The following is a 19942-nucleotide window of genomic DNA, read 5'->3' on the forward strand; positions in this document are numbered from 1 at the left end:
CCGGCCCACGCTGCGCCTGGGCTGGGACTGGTCCCGCTGGCGCAGGGTAGCAGGAAACTCTCCGCACACTCACCGGACCTGGGCTAGGACTGGGTCTGAAGCTACTTTAAAGATTGGATAAGGTCACACATGTACAGCTATTGGCAAGGCACCTGGCATTCAACAGTAATCATGTTATTTGGGTATGTCTTGCCTCAAATTATGATTAAAGTCCCTTCTTCAACATATGGAAGGAACTTCAGCAGCAATTTGCCAGCCCAACCCTCTAAAACACATAGATTATTTTACTCCAAAAAATAAATCTATTTGAAGCACTCTAGACAACTGAAGAAAAAAGTTGCTTCAAGTGTTTTTCAAATACCCCCCAGTAACACAGGATGATTTTCTAGCATAAGAATTAAGTTGGGTTTCCAAATGCTGCAGGTAGCTGCACTGCACCTTGGTATATTCCTGCCATCTTTATGGCCACACAACTTATTCCTCTGTCTACATCTAGAGCCTAGGTGACTGATATCATAATATAAGGGTTATACATGTTTTCTGCCCTGAAGTAACTATGATTAGGAACTGAGGCTAAAGCAAAATATTCTACAACTTTCACAGGCAAACACAGTTTTAGACAGCAGAGAAGCAGACAGAAGGAAACAATGGGGCCTTTAGGTTGTGCTGGGTTCTGAGCTCTCGGGGAGACAGATACAGAGCCTGCTGAGACTGATCAACCTCTGCCAGGATAAGCTGTCAAAGACTTATACATGGACAAAAGAGAGTGTGAGGTATCCTTTCAGTGGCAGGCTGCACTTTGTAGCACAACCTCTTGGAGTTTAAAGGAGTGTATACCCTAGAGTATCTCAGTTACGCAAAATCTGATAGTAATATAAATGTGTGTCTTATCCACAGCAATATATATGAGTATTATTTGTTAGATACAGTTGATTTCTATCTCCTAGAAAAGAAGACTAACATTCATATTTAAAAAATTGCCTAAGTAATATTAACCAGTTCTGAATCTATTAGCAAATTCATTTTGGCTTTCCTGATTATGTACATGTGGGTCTGCTTGTCAGATTCTCTTGTAAGCCATTTTTTATGTCTTATTGGTTTACCCATTAAGTAAAGAATTAATGAAATACTTGTTATGTAGAAAGTCATAATTTTAGACTTTTGAAAATTATAGTTTATGAAATTACAATGTAGCACTTCCCCTAAGAAGCACTTTCCCAGGAATTGAAATTGATGAGAAAGAAAGGGGCTTTCAGTTTGGTCCAACACAGTTTATTTCTCTAAAAGAGAAAAACAGAAGTGAAATATATGTCAAAGTGTTTAACAGATATTATCTTTAGATAGTGGATGAATGAAAGTCTGTTATACTATTTTATGTACTTTTTATGACTGAAATGCTACACAAGTTTTTTTTTTTTTTTTTTTTTTTTTTTTTTTTTTTTGCGGAACCAAGGATTGAACTCAGGCCCTTGCGTTTGCCAGGTAAGCGCTTATTCTACTGAGCCATCTCCCGGACCCCACAACTTATATTTTTAAAGTTGTTTTACAAATTAGTGGGGTGGGGAGGAAAGGGGAACATAGGTAGTTCTTCCTTAGTATCAGCTGTTCACATGGAAACAGATATGAGATGTGATTTCAAAAAACTGTGTTTAAATTTTTAAAACTTTATTACAGTACAAGACACATTGGCATCAATACCCCTCAAAATACACCCCCTCATTTCAAATACACTCATTCCATCATTCTTGTCACATCCTGAAGCAGTTCTAGAAGACTTCTTTTCTGAATGCCTTTTCGAAGTATGAAAAATAATCCAGTGAATGGGGCAACATGAGCAAGAAAAGGAGGAGCAAAGTGGGTCCCTGGGGCCCAGCAAGGATGTGAAGCAAGAATTAATGAAGAGAGGGGCCACAGCACAGAGGACAGAGGTGGCAAGCAACGCTTTCTCCCTCAACTCCAACTAATAGCATGGAGGGGTGGCTCAAACCTGCACAGGCACAGTGATGACTTCTGGCATACCCAGAGGGCTCCACAGAGAAACACAGCAGTGGGCCCGAGCAGGGGATACTGCAGACTGCAGGGGCCGGTGGCTTATTTGGGTTCAGATACTGCCAGGACAGGATGACTGGCTGGTAGTCATTTTGGAAAGGGACCAATGGAAGTCAGAACTCAGATCACCTGTGGGTTGGCTCCATCTAGCAGCTCCAAGTGTCAGGGTGAAGTATAGCTGAGTTCAAGCCAGCAGGAGGTCAGGAAAATGAGTGCAAAAAGCACTCAAGAGTGTTGTGGGTGACAAATTTTGGGCCCAGCCTCACAGACAGAAGCCAGACACAGCGTGCACTGCAGTGGAACCCAGGTTTGCTAGGACAATCTACCACTGCCATAACTCTACTGCCGGCTGGCTGGGATCAATCAGCACAGAGCTGGGCTCTGTCAACCAGTAACAGCAGAGACATGCTCTGAAGTAGACATCTACTTTTTTAAAATGTATCAGTTATTTAATTAGGCTCTTAGTAAGAAATTTATAACACTAATTGATGAGGATAAATTCCACTTCTCAGAGCAAGAGCAAAAACAGATTGCAAGTAGCCCCAGAGGAACAGCTTTGATTTCTGCAAAAATCTGTGAGTCCTCCGCTTTCTGATCCACCTTGTGCTGCTCTGAAATCTGGTATCTCTTTTGGTGTTGAAGATCTCGCCCTTCTGGTGTCTGGGTTTCCGCAGCTACTTCTTGAAGCATCAGTGAGGTGTTCTCATTTTGCTGACACCAATTTTTGTAGAGGTGGCAATGACAAATTTCTGGTGTGTTCTTCGTAGAGGAACATGATTAAGGCTAAGAGGCCCAGTCACAAGTAGCAAGCCGCTGGCCAACTGCCTCAGGAAGACCACTCTCTTGTCTCTGTGATGCCCAGTGAGGATGATCAAGATGGTGCGGGGAGTGATGCTAGCTCAAAGTTTCCTCACATACTGACTTAAGGGTTTCTTGCTGTGGCTCAGGAGCTTCCAGGGCACATCTTCAGTCGGGTAGGATCTAGGCATTTTTTGAAGCTTAACCACCTGGGTATCTCCATTCTTATCCCACTGACTGGTTTTGTCATTGTAGCAAGAACTTTCTCCTTTTTCTTCTTAACCTTTGATTTAGCAGCTGTGTACTTTCTCGTGTACAAAACCTTTCTGGAATACATAGCAGATCGGGAGTATCTACCAATTCCTCTAACCAGGACAGCATTTTGGCTGCAGAAGGGCTGCTCAAGTGGACATCTTATTCTGCTATTCTTCCTTTGCTTATTTATTTATTTATCTGCCTATTTTTCTCTTTCTCTTGATTATTCTTGTTTGTATATGACTGAGAACATTTGTTTCTAGTTTTTGTTGTTTTGTTCTGTTCTTGCTTCTCTTTCTTATTTCTTTCTCTCCCTGTGTGTTCTGCACTAAGTCCCAATGCTTTCATAACCTTCCTTTGTCCTCCAGCCTTGCTTCTGATCCTTTTTTCTCCTTCCCCAAACCCATTTTAAACTCTGAGGGTAATACTGCCATACTTAGGGGATATTTACTTTTCCATAGTTTTGTGGTTTGTTTCAGATTATATAAATAAAAATTCTGTTCATATGGTAAGAGATAGCAAATTAGAAGTTACCACAGTTTGTCATATGCTAGTGTATGTTTGATGCTACTCTTATTACTAACTGTACTACTTTAGCCAAGGTGACAATTGTCCTAATCAGTTTTTCTTTCTTATATGCCAAGACTGAGACTGCCCGCAGTCATAAAACAGTATTATAGGCCAGTGCCTAAGAACAAGGGGTAGGCAAAATACCCAGTAACTTCTCATCCCCAATAATTCGAAAAGGTACGATCTCACAACAGACTTAAACCCCAATGCCAGCCACATCTGGAAGACATCTCTGAGAGGTAGTCATTTCCTATAGGTTCCCAACACTCGCAATAAAGATACCTACAAGAAACAACTTACAAGCATCAACACAGAAATTAAATTTAAAAGAACATGAGAAGAAATGGGAGCAAGATGTAACTCTAGACTTCCAGCTCATCAAAGGCAAACCCAGGTGGAATAATTTGAAAACTGATCAACTGGACTCTGAAGTGGAAACAGCAGAAGTAATAAAGCAAATAAATTCAAGTCTACAAAAAAGAATCAGAAATATTTTCTCTGATACTTTGGAGATGATGACCATAATGAAGGGCATGACTAATGAATCTAAAGATATAGATTAAAAAAAAAAACAAAAACAGAGGACCTTAGGAAAATGATGGGAACAATGAATGTTCAACATAAGAAAGAAATGGAATCCATGAAACAAATTCAATCAGACATCCAGAAGATTAAAAATTCTACCAAAAGTATATGCAGCAGAATTAACCAGTGTGAGGACAGAATATCATATTTAGATGAGAGGATTGTGATTAGCGATCAGGGAAAGGAAGATTTCTTAAAAATAGCAAGTGACCATAAAAAGTCAATCCAGTAGCTGCTAGATGATGCAAAAAATTAGAATAATAATAAAATAAGATTGAAAAGCCTCAGTGAAAAATCAGGAGAGTGCACAATATTTAAAAAACAAAACAAAAAAACAAACAAACAGACAAAAAAAACTACTTGTTCACAGGATAGCAGAAAATCTCCCAAGCATGAAAAAAGAACTTGACATATGGCTAAGTAAGGCATGTAGAACTCCAATTAGCCATGGTCAAAAAAATGTAACCCAAGTCATATAATAGTTATGATTCCAGAAATTCAGCATAAGAATGGAATATTAAAAGCTATTAGAAAAAACATAAACTTATAAAGAAAAGCCCATCAGAATCACAGAAGATGTGCAACACAAAACCTTAAGTCAAGAAGAGCTTGGAGTAAAGTATTTTAACCCCTAAAAGAAAACAATTTCCAACCCAGGTTGATGTACTGTAAAATATGTCTCTCAAAACTGACACAGAAATAAAACACTTCCATGACAAAGAACACCTGGAGAAATTCATGACCATCAAAACTGGAATTCAAAATGTTCTGAAGGACATTGTAGAAAGAGATAATAAAGACTTGAACTCCATGAATCCCAAAAGAATGGCTCCAGCAGGCAAGGCAAGTAATTAAACAGAGGGGAAAGAAAGATAAATAATAACAGAAAAATAACATGAAAAGGATACATCAATACATATCAGTTATAATCATCAATGTAAATGGTCTTAATTCACCAGTCAAAAGAAATATACTGGCAGAATGTATCAAAAAGCAAGATCCAACAATATGCTGCATACACCGAAACACATTTAATTCAAAAAGAAGTTCACAGACTGAAAATGAAAGGATGGAAAACAATATGTCATGTGATAGGAACCTGGAAAAAAACAGGGATAGCTATTCTATTTGAAGACAAAATGGATTTCAAGTCATGACTGATCAAGAGAGACAATGAAAGTCACTACATACTTGATTGATTGATTGATTGATTGATTGATTGATTTTTGTATTTTTGGGAAGGGGCTACAGAGTGTTCAGGGTCTCACTACTAGATTGGACTCCTAGGGGGCTGTGGAGATGGCTCAGTAGAATAAGCACTTGCCTAGCAAGTGCAATGGCCTGAGTTCTATCCCAGGTTCTGCCAAAAAAAATAGATTGGACTCTTAGTGATCTGCCTGTTTACAGCCTCCCAAGAGCTGGAATTACAGAAGCACACCACCATGCCCAGTTTACTACATACTTGTTAAGAGAAAATTACAGAGGAAGAGATAACAATCATAAACATACATGCACCAAGTACCAACACACCCAACTATATGAAACAAATATTAACAAACAGAAAATTTAAATAAGCACTAATACAATTGAAGTGGGGGACCTGAGTACCCCAGAGTCACAAATAGACAGATCAACTAGACAAAAGAAGCATCAGAACTATACCAAGTTTTTGAACAAATAGACTTAATAAACATCTACAGAGTGTTCCACCCCACATCCGAATACACGTTCTTCTCAGTTGCACAAACCAGATCATAATACTAGTTCATAGTGTACTAGCTTAAGTATATGAGTAAATGCAAAGGAACTAAAATTATCCCATGCATACTAGCAGACCATAGTGCAAAAAAGTTGGAAATCAATGTCAAAAGAAACCACAAGAACTTCAAAAGCATATGGATATTAAATAATACCCTCCCAAACAACCAATAGGTCATAGATGAAATTAAAGAAGAAATTAAACATTTTTACAATTAAACAATGCCAATATAACATACTAGAATACATGGGATGCAATAAAAGCAGCCCTTCCAGGGAAATTTACAGTAGTAAATTCCCACATCAGAGAAACAGACCAAGATCAAATAAATAACCTAATGTTGAACCTCAAGCTTCTAGAAAAAGAAGGGCTTGTCAAGCCCAAAATTTGTATAATGGAGTAAATTATAAAAATCAGAACAAAAATTAATGAAATTGAGACTAAGAAGCAATACAAAGAATCAATGAATCAAAGAGTTGGCTCTCTGAAAGATTAAGTAAAACTGACAAACACATAGCCAACCTCACCAAAAAAAGGAAAGAAAAAGACTTAAGTACAATTAGGAATGACAATGGTGAAATCACAACAAATCCTACAGAAATTTAGAAAGTCATTAACACCTATTTTGAGAATTTGTTCTACTAAAATGGAAAACACAGAAGAAATGGACAGTTTCCTAGATACATATTAATTGCCAAAGGTGAGTCAACAAGATATAAAAATTCTAAATAAACCAATATCAGTCAATAAAATTGAAAAGTAATTAAAAACCTACCAACAAAGAAAGAGCCCAAGTTCTAACAGAATCACTGCTGAATTGTATCAGAAATTTAGAGAGCATATAATTCCATTACTCCTCAAATTAATTAAATTGCAAGGGAACCAATACTGCCAAACTCATTCCTGGAAGCAACTATTGCCTTGATACCCAAATAGGGAAGAGTCCAAACAAAAAAAGAGACTTACAAGCCAATCTCCCTAATGAATATAGATGCAAAAGTACTTAATAAGAAACTGATGAACAAAATGCAGCAAACCATCAAGATTATACACCATGACCAAGTAGGAATTATCCCAGGGGTGCAAGATGTTTCAACACATGCAAATCAATAAATGTAATATACTGTATAGACAGAGGCAAAGACAAAAATCATATGATCATCTCAATAGATGATAAAAGGGCATTTGACAAATCCAACACACATTCATGATTAGAAACCCTACAGAAAATTGGAAGAGATGGGTCTTTATCTCAATCTGATAAAAGCCATCTATGACAAAATAGCTGGCATCATACTAAATGACCAAAAACTTAAAGATTTTGCTCTAAAATCAGGAAAGGACAAGGATGGTCCCCTATCATAACTTACTCAATACAGTTCTAAAACATTAGGCAGAGCAATTAGACAAGAGAAAGAAAAAAATGAGTAAGGATAGGAAAGGAGGAAGTTAAGCTGTTATCCAGGGATGACATGATAGTCTAGAAGACCCTAAAACTTCACTGAAAGATTTCTAGATTTCATAGCCAAATTCAGTATCATAGCTGGACATAGATCTGACACAAAATTCAATAGCATTCCTATACACAAATAATAAACTCACTGAGAAAAATTTGAGAAATGATAACTTTCAGAATACCATCCAGAAAAAAAAAGAAATACCCAGGAATCAATCTAGTGAAGTAAAGATGGAGGCGTTGGCAGTATAGTAGTTAGCATTGCTGCCTTCCAATCTAATGAAGGAAGTAAAAGACCTTTACATTCAAAAATACAGTACTCTGAAATAGGATATCAAAGAAGATATCAGAAAATGAAAGGAAATCCCTTTATCTTGGGTAGGAAGAATGAATGTAGTGAAAATTGCCATACTCCCAAAATTGTTACACAGATTTAATGCAATCCTGATCAAAATACCAACAGCATACTTCACGGAATCAGAGAAAACAACCTTAAAATTCATTTGGAACCAGAGGAGACCTAGAATAGTGAAAACACTTCTGAGCAACAAATGCAAGGTGCCGGGGTGAGGATGGTGGTGGTGGAGATACAGGACAGGATATCACAATCCCTGACTTAAATTACACTACAAAACTACTGTGATAAAAATAGCAAGGTACTGGGTGAGTGGGGTAACAGACCTGAGGGCCAATGAAATAGACTAAAAGAGGCCGAAACAACTGCAAACACACTCAGCTACCTTATCTTTCACAAAGGGGCCAAATACGTTCACTGGAAGGAAGATAGACTCTAATAAATGATGCTTATGGCTTTCCACATGCCTAAGAGCAAGAGTAGACCTATATCTCTTACCATTCACTAAACTGAAATCAAAATGGATCAGAGACCTAATATGAAAATAGAAACACTAAATCTGTTGGAAGACAGAATAAGAACTCTTGAAGTCATATGTGTAGGCAAGGACCTTATAAACAAAAACCCAATTGCACAGGAAATATGATAAATAACCAACAACTGGGATCTCGTTTTATTAAAAAGTATTTGCATTGCAAAAGAAACCACCAACATAGAGGGGGAAATTTTTTTTCCAGCTGTACCTCAGACAAAGGACTAACATCTAGAATATATAATGAACACAAAAAAAACAGACTCTCTTAATTTAAAGACCCAATCCAAAAATAGGCATCTGAAACACATACATACTTCTCTGATGAAGAAGTAGAAACAAAAAATAAATATATGAAAAAATATTCAACATTGGTCACTGGAGAGTCGCAAAGTAAAACAATGCTGAGATTTCAGCTTACTCCAGAAAGAATGGCTAATATTAAGATATTAGCCAATAACTAACACTGGTGGGGCTATGGAGAAAAAGAAACCTTTCACTGTTGTTGGTGGGAGGGTAAAGCAGCACAATCACTGTGGAAATCAGCGTGGAGATTCCTCAAAAAACTCAAACTAGAAGTTCCATTCAACCTACCCATTCCCCATCTTGGCATCTTCCTTAAAGAATCAAAAGCAGCATTCTAAAGTGATCCGGGTATGTCTATGTTTATAACAGCAAACTTTGTAATAGCTAAATTGGGGCCAGGGAGATAGCTGAGTGGCATAAGCACCTGCCTTGCAAGCGCAAGGCCCTGAGTTTGATCCCTGATAAATACATAAATAAATAAATAAATAAGCAAACTATGATAGCTAAATCTATGAAACAGCCCAAATAGCCATTAAACAATAGGCAAAGCAAATAGGATCTTTTTGTACATTGTGTACTACTCCACCATAAAGAAGGACAAACTTGAGACATTTCTAGGTAAATGGATCCAGATTCATCTTGACACTAAACACTTAGTGAAATACATGGGACACATGTGTTCAAATATCACACTGTTTCTCTGGTGTGAGAAGCTGAAAGGATAAATAGGGACCAAAATGTGCAGTAGATATTGTGACACAGGACAAAAATGTTCAAACGGGAAGGGGAAAGAGAACTAGGGATGGGGAGGAAAATAGAGAATACAAGGAAAAAAATGGAACAAAGCTTGGTAAATAAGAAGAGAAAGGAAAGGGCTTGGAGGGCTGAAGGGAGAGGAAGGAAAGGGAAGAAAAGCATCAAGACACAGCATGTACAAGTACAAATTCCATATGATGAATGTTACTATGTATATCTAAAAATATGCCAAAAAAATCAAAGTTAAAAAATACAGTGAATGCTGGTGCTGAGTGTCATCCAACGAACAGGCAAGCTTACAAGAACACTAGTGTGTCCTCATCCACCTTGTTCATTAGTTCTATATCTCTCTTTTTAAAATTTATTTACTTATTTAATTATTTGATGCAGCGTCTCGCTACATAGTCTGGACTCACAGTGATCCTCCTGTCTCAGCCTACCTAGCACTGGGATTACAGGTGTGCACCACCACACCGAGTTTGAGGACTAGCACAGTGGCGCCTGGGAGTTCTTGGGCAGCACAACATGCGATCCCGGCATCAAACTCAGGTCCTTGCACTTGCCAGGCAGGCGCTTAGATTTCCTAATAATCTCCCCAGCCTTCATTAGCTCTGGAACCATGTAGCTTCTGCTTCTTCCCCTAAGTCTAAAGACCATGAATGGTAAATATTTTGAATTTAATCAGGACATCCAGGCAGCCACAGAAGCCGCCTAAAGACAGTCATGAAACAGTAAGTCCGGAGCTGCTTCAGAAAGTGGGGAAGAATGACGGGATCAATGTGTTGGCAGCAAGGGGACTGTTCTGAGGAGGATTCATGGCAATGTCTTCTACAGTAATAAAATTTTCCTTCATTTAAGCATTCACCATAGTTTTGATTGCACCCTACATTTTTATGATTTGAGTTTATTAGTACACGTGTGTAGCACATAATGCACGCGTTCTTTGTGGGAAGTTGGTACACATGCTAACACCTTCAGTCATTTTTGTTATCCCTTTTCCCTTTTTTTCCCTCACTCTTGCATCCATCCCTTGTTCTACTTTCTTTCTTTCTTCCTTTCTTTCTTTCTTTCTTTCTTTCTTTCTTTCTTTCTTTCTTTCTTTCTTTCTTTCTTTCTTGTCTTTTGTATATATGTAACACCTAGTGTTTGCATATCTTGGGTGGACACGATACATGCACATAACACATCCCAACTTCTGGGTGTTTTTCACCTCTTCTCTCTCTCCATCTGTTGATCCCCTTCTCCCTTGGAATGACCTATCTTCATACTTCTTCTTATCTATCTTTAATTTTGCTCTTTATTTATACTCTGGGTTTCTCGTACAAGAGGAGCAATGTGATGCTTAAGCTTGAGTGGCTGATGTATTTCACTAAACATTATGGTCTCCAGGCGCATCATCTTCCTACAAATGACATCCATCCTTCACATAGACCTTTATTCTCCTGAAGATTTCTGTCTTCTTCCCTCTTGAAGCTATGCAGGTATCTGCTGCAGTAAGAGGCACATCACAGGCAGCTAATAAATGCTCACAGAGCTGAATTACTAAGAAATAAGAGAAAGTGAATCAGACTCAGGAGCCCAAACTTCTCAGGGAACCAAGACAAGATTGCATTGAAGTCTCTGCACCATTCTAGAGAAACGCTTATTTCAGTTTATCACTTGGCAGTCCCTCTGATTCTCAAGCCTAGAAAATGGTCCAGCTCTTGGGCCAGCAAGATAGCTCAGGGGACTAAGCACCTGCTTAGGCAATCATAGGAACCAGAGTTATAACCCTAGCACCACGGGCCCCACCAGCTCCACCCCTGGGTATGCCAAACCCTACCACTAAGACCAGGTGTGGTGGTACACACCTATAATCCCTGCACTGGGGAGGCTGAAAACTGGAGGACCACTACGAGTCTGAGCTGTGGAGTGACATCCTGTACCAAACACATTTTTTTTAAAAAAGGCCTAGCTCTTATCTGGAAAAAGCCTGTTTTACAGCTTAAAGCCAAGCAACGGAAGCCAGGATTAGCCTAAGAGCCACACTCCTTTGTGAGTATTGATAGAAAAACGTCAGTCAGCTGCTGAGAGGTCATGGAAATGTATTAGCAAGAAGGGACCAGAAGTGAAGCATCCCTAGTATGACTCATCCTCATACTGCTATCATCATGAATCAACACATTATAGCTGATCCTTTTACACAGGATATATGTTTAGAATGTTTTTCATTTCAGGGGAGAACTCAGTATAGTGGAAACATTATACGGGTTATTTGGTAGTTGAAAAACTGATTTTGACAACTATTCAATCATTTGATTTAATAAAGCCAAGTCATATAATCTTTCCAACTAGAAAATCTAAGTCATTGTACGGCTACATCTAATTCTTTTACAGAGATGATCATCTTTTAGTAAGAAGATCAAAACAGGCAGGGGACATAGTCCTGAACAAGAGATATTTATGAATCATTCTAACCTAGCACATGAACTCACCTGAGCATTGCTGTGACCAAGCTACAAGTGACAAACGCCCAGCTGGAAGCGAGAGCTGTGGGCTCTGAATCCACAAATCACACCCTGATCCTGGCTGTCCCAGCTCTGATCGACTATGTGCCGTAACAAACGCATTAGAAAACTTGAATGTGACATCAAGAGGCATTGGAGACCTGAATTGCCTTTAAATAAGACCTGATGGTTCTTTAAATAAGAAGTAGCAGTTACGAAGATTTTCAAAGGAGGAAGTATTCTCAGCTTAGGTATGTACTTTGCTTTATATGGTTTGAGGCCAGTAGCCAGAAGGCTGGCATTCCCTGATAGTCACTGGGGCAACTCTCCAAGGTTCCCTTCAAGAGTCCACAGGTATGGAAAAAGCTAAAAGTTGGAAAACACTGGTATAACTGGTCAACATTATACCTAGAGACTCCCTATACAAAGTGATAGAACTTCCTTCCTGTATGTGTCATCTACCAAAGGCAATTGTTTCCCTTGTTATTGATTAACCACTGTAAAAGAAAAAGTTTACTTGGAATGGAATGTTTATGGCTACCCTGTACAGATTCGGTAGCATTTAAGTTACACAAATCTGCTCTCCAATAGTTTTACCCAGCAGGAGATTTGTTTAACATTTAAATTCTCTCTCTTTTCTCCTGTTTTACCCAAGAAAATAATCATATTGTAGCCTGTGTTCAGAACTTAGCTTTTAATGTTTATTTTTTTTAAATACAACACCTACAATTAAAACTCACAAAAAACGTAAGTCCTCACTTTTTAAAATTTTTCAAACAATTAGATAAAACTTTGAAAGCAGCTTAGTCTCAAGTTCTTCCTTTTCTACTTCTGATCAATTTTGCTAAGAAACATCTCCAGCCAGAAGGAAAACTAATATATTAAAATGACCAAAGGAACCAGTGGGTTAGAGTCATCAATGGCTTTTTAAGCAATTTACCATTTCATGTCCATTTCCATTTATTTCCTGTTATGACACTAACAGAGCTATGCAAATTTTATTTAATTTTATTTATTGTTTAAATCCCTGAAAGTGAAGTGTATTCCTTAAATCTAGCCATTTTCCCTCTACCTCTCTATTTCCACATTACAGGAAGGCAAGGCTGTCTTTAAGCTATCTTTCCTGGACTACAAGTATAGCTCAGTGACCCAGTAGGTGGTTAGCATGCAGAGGCAGCCCTTGGTTCAATCTTAGCACACACGTACAAACCGTTCCCAAAGTGTGGATCTTCAGTTACTCCCTGAGATGGCTGTGATTTCTGCAGCACTGCCCACCCCTTCCACATTTTCCATGCTTCCTCTCACTTTGCTTTTGTGGAGTAGAAGAGATGCTGGCACATTCTAAGGCTGTGGTGAGAACCCCCAGGGAAGGGGAAGGTGAACATGGGATACAGTGGAGTGGGCCATCATTTCGCAGCATACTGTCAGCCCTGGAGTACTAACCAACAGCATTTTCCTATAGTTTCTACTTTCCCAGGTTGGGTGATGTTTGAAGGGACCAACTGAGTCCCAGACATGGTACCCTGCAGTGGGTGAAAAAACTTGCACATTCACTGGACTCTGTGCTTGTCCATCTCCCACTGCTCCCCAAAGAAACCGCAAAGCAAATTTATCCTGCACACAGAAACAGGAACTGCAGAGGCCCCAAACCAGGTCCCTGCAACAGGAAGCAGGGCACAGGCCCCCAGAGCCAGCAAAGCAGAACTGACCTGCAGCATCAAACTCCCAGAAGGCTGCCACCAGCCCACAGAACTAGACACACAACACCGTGCTGCGCTCCTATGACCAGCTTTCACCTGAAGATGGAACCAGCTTGCACTGCCAACTAACGAATGCCCCCAGCAAACCAAAGATGGCCAAGCTGAGGGAGGAAAGTGGGATCCCAAAAGCCTGGGAAGCAGGTTCCGTCAGCTGGCTTTGCAGGGTAAGAAACAAGTGCACTAAAAATAAGTCTATTTTTGTATTTTGGTGTTTTCACTTTAGATTTCCTTTTTATTTCTAATTTTCTGGTAAAGGTCTTTCAGGAAACATCATTTTGCCTCCACAGATCAGTAACCCAAGAAAGCAAGAGGAAGCAAACCCACTGGACTTATGTGGGGTGGCGACAGCAGTCCTAGTAGTGTCCCAGCAAAGTGAAAAGTTCTGAGAGATACCAGCTGTGGACACCACAGGGACGGCTCTTAAAATCCCTTCAAACCAAAGACTCTTTTTCCTTTAATGAACTTATCTCTGTTTGTTCCCTTGATAATCTTACTAAGACTGTTTCCATAAGTAACATGACTGAAAAGTGGAAAGAAGTTGTAAGGTTGGCAAACACTGCTCTGCGGGCTGGCATGATAAAGTTTCCAGTGATCCGTGGTGAAATGAGAAAAATAAGCAATAAATACTGAGTTCTTCTATATATTTATTGTATGCAAAGGGCTATCCTTTATTCTAAGGTTATGCCCCCCACACTGTTTTTAACAAAGAAACATCGTTCAGTCCTCAAATTACTGCAGTAGGTGATTGGTTGGTGAGTTTTCTCTCTTCCTCTGTCCCCTGACTTAGAGAAATTAAAATGTTGGCAAACACATGTCAATCTTTTTTTTTTTTTAGCTCGCTCAAGGGAACAATTATTTTGTATATACAGATTTTGTACACCCTCTCCCTTAAAGTATATGATAATATACATGAGAGGTTTGCTAGATTTGAAAGCAAAAGTGTGGAAGTCAGCTAAAAATCTTTCAAGAACTTAATCTAGGGTAGGTGAGACACAGGGTTATGTGTGAGTACCAAAGGAATTGGGCTGGAAGAAAGAAGAACCAAAAAGCAGAAAGGTTGGATGCTTCTCTGGCAAGATGGCAAAAAGGGCCACCTTCATTGGAGCTTGAGTAAGCACACATGGATGAAAATAAAAAGCTAAGTTCTTACCATTTCATGTTACCACGCTAGCATGTGCTTCCTTCCGGTCCCCACTACTGCTATTGCTACAGGGTGAAAGGCTGAGTAACAGATTGCAATCTGCAGTGAGCCGGCTAGGAGGAAGGCTCAGGCGGGTGTGATGGTTGGTGGCAGGGAAAGGGGAAGCGGGCTGCTGAGCTAACCCAGTGCCCACTAACAGGGTGGCAGGGGGTCTAGGGCCAAGCAAGGTCCCTAGGTCTTACATTAGCAGGAAGTCAGGGCCTTATGTTGGTTAGGAAGGAAAAAGGCTGAAAGAAATAAAAGTGTTAATGGATCCTGCTGGAATAGCCCCCTCTTTCCCTCAATATCCTTCTCTTCCTTCTCTCCACAGCCTTTTCCACGGCCTCCGTGCCCATCCATCACCATTAATCCAAGTTGATGCTCCTCCTACATCTAGCCAAGATGCTTCCTAAAGCTACATCAAAGCAAAAAGTCACTGGTCTAATGCACAGGAAGGTAGATTCAAAGTTCTGGTTTTAGGTTTCAGACACATAATTTTCCTGAATGTTTAAAATGATGAATGGGTTCTATAGCCTAAGGAAAGAGAGCTTTTCTAGGTTAGTTCCAGAATCTACCACCTGTAATACTATTTTTAAGGAAAAGTATGCTCCCGGCTCCAATTAGTAATCTGAAATCATTTTAGCTGAAGCAATGAATAATAATCCCTATTCGATATTTATAACTATGTACATTAAAAAAATTCGTATCCCTGACATCTCTTGGCTTTATAGAATTTTGCTACTTACAGTGCAGGGGGCTGGGAAAGGCATGTGATTAGGTTGGCATTTGCCATCTCTTGGAGAAAATCACTTGTATGTAAGGAAGATGAATGTTCACGAAAGCATTAACATTGCAGTTTCACCTTGCAGAATGACAACTGGATTGAATGAACAATACAGAATATAATGAAATAACAGATTATGGAAATCAGTGAAAACTTTCAACTGCAATTTGTTCTTTTTAAAACACCAGTGGAGGACCACTTGTATGAGCATGGCCCTAGATTCAATCTCCAGCACAGCAAAAAAAGAAAAAAGAAAAGACAACCAGTATGCAAAGATAGGTAAAGTTTGTAAGAATGTCCCCATTTTGCTTTAAATTGTTACTCATTCCATTAAGTTGAGCTACCTGAGGGCTGCTGTTTCCCTTTAAATTACAAAGCCCTTGGGGGCCATGGAAATGGCTCAGTGGAATAAGTGCTTCCCTGGCAAGCACAAGGTCCTGAGTTCAATCCCTGGTTCCACTAAATAAATAAATAAATAAATACCAAAGCCCTGACTAGGAGGTCTTAACTCACTCTTCCATCTAGGTCTAGCTGTGGCCCCCTTTAAGAAGCTACCCCCGAGTCCACCCACCCATAGCATAATTTCAGAGCTGTGTCCTGTGAGCCTGAAACTTCTGTTTCAGCCAGGACACAGACTCTCCCTGAGCTTCTCACACTGGGACAGAATGAATCTCTATGGGCTGAAATGACTCATTCATGGGAGTAACGTGAAATTTTAAAGTACAAAATTTAAGAACCTGAAGGACCCTCAAAAAAATCATTCCAACACTCCACTATTTTCTGAAATGTTGAATGACTCGCTCCAAACAGAAGAAACAAAACCAAGGCTCTCCCATGAGGGGATTTTAGAAACTGAGTTTAATTTCCGCCCCCTTCTAACCCAGGGCTAGTTTTACAGGCGAAGAATCTTTATTAAAGAAGATAGAGATAGAGGGCCTTCCCCTACCTCACAATGACATGGCTCACAGCAGACCTGGGATGAAAACTCAGCTCTGCTTGGAAGGGCAGAGTTCTTCCCCCCATGTAGTAATGACTCAACTTTCAAGTGCAGGTAGAGGATGTAAAGATAAGGTTGGCGTGGCTCAGGGGCCTGTAGCTGCCTGTGTCTGTATAACCTACAAGCCAAAAATGATTTTCCCCATTTTAAACAGTTGAAATAAATCAAAACAACACTATTTCACAAAACTATATAAAATTTAAATTTCAGTGCCCATTAGTAGAAGGTTTTTTTTTTTTTTTTTTTGAAGCTCGAAATGCCTTTAGGGCATTTCTCGTTTGCAGTGACTCTCTGGTTTGGAACCCCAGAAGCTTGAGCTTCAGGGCTTTGTTTAAGCAGGCACTTAAACAACTGAACTGCTGGGCAGGTCCCCTTCAGTGCCCATTAGTGAACTTTAATTGGCACACAGCCGCCATCATTCATGACTGTTCTCATGACAGAGTTGAATATTTGTGAGAGACAGCAAAGTCTAAACTGCTATCTCACCCTTGGCAGTAAAAAGTGGCCAGCTCTTGGTAGAAAAAAGGCAAACGTCCTACAGATATCAGAGGAAAATAAGCCATAGCACCACCGAACTCCACAACCCTCAGTCTAGATGAACAAAAGGTTTCAATGAAAATGATCCCACCAACAATCTTTAATATCTTCATGCTGAAAGAGATGACACAGACTCCATGTCAACTGGATGGGCAGGGGTTAAATTGACACCTCTCTAGGCTGGAAAAAGCCATAAGGTTACACAGTGGCCAGGAACAAGGGTCTCTCCACAGCCCGTGCTCCTCACTTTTCCTCCCTACCCTGAAATGCCAGTCTTCTATCATATGATCCCAAGACCGGAAGCTTCCCTTGATTCTACAGCAGTGTATCTAACAGGAGGCAGCCAGGCCCATGAGTGATCCTTCAGGAGCAGCCACCTGAAAGGATTCTTGCATTGACCAGTTATTACCCATGAATCCCAGAGCCAGTTATGGATGTCCTGGTTTCCTAGTTTAAATGGTAAAAGGTAAGTACTATCTTCCCAGGCTCATTTGGAAAATTAAATGAGTAACAGCTTAAATATTAGCTCTTGTCTAACATTTTTCTCCCCAGTAAATGATATGATGTTGCCCAGATTGGTCTCAAATTTGTTATCCTTTTGCCTCAGCCTTCAAGTATAACCAGCTGCCTTGCCCAGAGATAACATTTAGAAAACCTCAGAAAGAGAGCCTTGTTAAAAGATTTTAAAAGATTCTTTCAAATTAGTTTAGAATTTAAGATTTTTTCCCTACAGCCCTAGGAACAAAATGCCTAATCAGTGCAATAAAAAGAGATTCAAGTAGTTAGCTGGGTAGTTTCCTCTCCTATCTTCCAGTTCTTTAATGTTCCCTTCAAGTTGTAATCCAAAACAAGAGCGCTATAATTTTAGAAAAGTTACGTGTATGTAATTTTTATAGCAAACCACCCAAAGAACCAAGTTTTGATATATTATACTCATGCTCAGTTATGAAGCCTGAGACTGGAAAAAAAACACCAGAACCAGCGAGTCCTGGTTTATTTAGTCTGGCTAACTTAACATGAAGTTCTTCTTGTTCTTAAAATATTCAGCTTTGGCCAAATTCCAAAACTGACATAAGCCTACTTCAGGTATGTTGAAGAGGCTGCAGAAAATAAAAACTAAAAATAAGATTGGAGTATAAAAGCATAAAAAGTATGACCACAAAGGCCCAGAGTATATTGTTTTGAAACCATTAAACTAGGGTTTCTACCCTCAATTAAAAAAATAAATATGTCTATAGTCTCCACATTGGATTACAGGGTGCTAACAGTTAATTTCAATAACATATGATCATGCCTTACCTTTGCTACAGGCTAATTACTCCAGTCACTATACTGCCTAGCACTTCCTCAAATCTGTCAGATAGTCAAAAGATACATGTTTTTTTTTTTTTTTTCATGAATAATGCTAGCAAGCACTTTAATGGCCAAACTCATCTCAGGCATTAGATTGTGTATCAGCGTTTTAAATAATGTCAAATTATAAACTTTCCAACCCACCACAGCATAAGGAAAAAAAAAAAAAAAAAGCCACAAACTTGGCTCTTTTGCCAAGGTCTTGATCTAACCAAGCTATCACACACACTGAGCGTAAGCTGGTAGTGTCTCTTCATACTTTCTGAAATAATCACTCGAAAGTTAAAATTGGTAAGAGACGAGAAATTCAAGGTATTAAAATGTCTTGAAGGTTAACCGAGCTGTGAAAGATTGGGACAGGACAAGCGAACGCCCATGCAGTTGGCTGTGTGGCATAAGGCATAGTTTCTACACTCTTAAAACTACACAGAGAAAAAGAAACTGTCACCTAAAAGGGCCACGGGTTTGTGTATTAGGAAAAGAGGGGCCAAACCTAGGAGAAGAGAAACACCCCGAATGCAAAAGAGCTGATGGGAGCAAATAGCGGCACTTTTGGGAAACGAGTTTGCAAATGGACCCCGCCGCCCCCGAGCTCCAAAGCCCGGGAGATCAGTGATTCTCAGGCACAAACACACACTGGCTCTTTGCACGCACAAACGCACTCTTCCCAGCAGCGAGCGCGGGAGGCGAAGTCACGAAGCGCGGCTGGCTGCTCCCAAGGTGGGGGAGAAGTAGGAAGCACAGAAAGAAAACAAACTATGTCCCCCGCCCACCCCTCCTGCCCCCCAGCCCCCACCCCGCTCTCCAAGAGGCCAGGGCAGACCCAGCCCCACCACACCGCCGAGGAGGACAAACGCGCCACACACTCACCTGCGTTGTAAAAACGGTCCAGCACCGCGGTTTCCCCGAAGTCCAGTTTACCAAAATGCAGCGTCTCCAGGGTGGCGCCCACCGCCTCGCACGCCTCTCGCAAGCTCTGCAAGGCCTCGCTCTCAGCCACCACCAGCTGCCCCTGGCTCGCCTCGTTGATCACATATGCCACGGTGGTCCGGCGGCCACCACCGCTCGCGGAGTTGCCCCGGCACCGGGTGGCGCTGCTCCCAGGGGCGGCGGCGGGACACCCGGGGCCAGGGGCTGCAGCGCTTTCCACGTTCCAGAAGCTGCCCGGTGGCGGTGGCTGCGAGCTCGGCTCGCCCTCGGCCGCCGTCGTCACTCCTCCCCTCCGACAGCTGCCGCCCTCGGGGAAGGTGCAGAAGCCCGAGGAGGCCAAGGGTGGCACGGAGAAAGTGATGCCCTCGCCGGCCTCCGTGCCCATCTCCGCGGGCCGGGCTGCAGCGCCGGCCGCCCAGCCGCCCCGTCTGGCCAGCCACAGCTCAGGGCTGCTCCGCGCGCGCCGGGCTAAGCAGCTGCCATCGCGCGCCGCG

General features: G+C 40.7%; 1 protein-coding gene across 1 annotated transcript in view; it reads right to left on the reverse strand.

Moving 5' to 3' along the window:
• Window positions 1-19936, reverse strand: part of Map3k5 (mitogen-activated protein kinase kinase kinase 5) — a 243822-nt gene extending 223886 nt beyond the window's left edge. Inside the window, exon 1 of the mRNA XM_023712197.1 lies at window positions 19389-19936. Coding sequence (XP_023567965.1) covers window positions 19389-19833 — 445 coding nt within the window. The 5' untranslated portion in view covers window positions 19834-19936. The remainder of the gene's footprint in view (window positions 1-19388) is intronic.
• Between the last annotated feature and the right edge of the window lie 6 nt (window positions 19937-19942).

Source organism: Octodon degus, unplaced genomic scaffold, assembly GCF_000260255.1.
Source record: "Octodon degus isolate 3935 unplaced genomic scaffold, OctDeg1.0 scaffold00024, whole genome shotgun sequence".
NCBI classification, from domain to species: Eukaryota; Metazoa; Chordata; class Mammalia; order Rodentia; family Octodontidae; genus Octodon; species Octodon degus.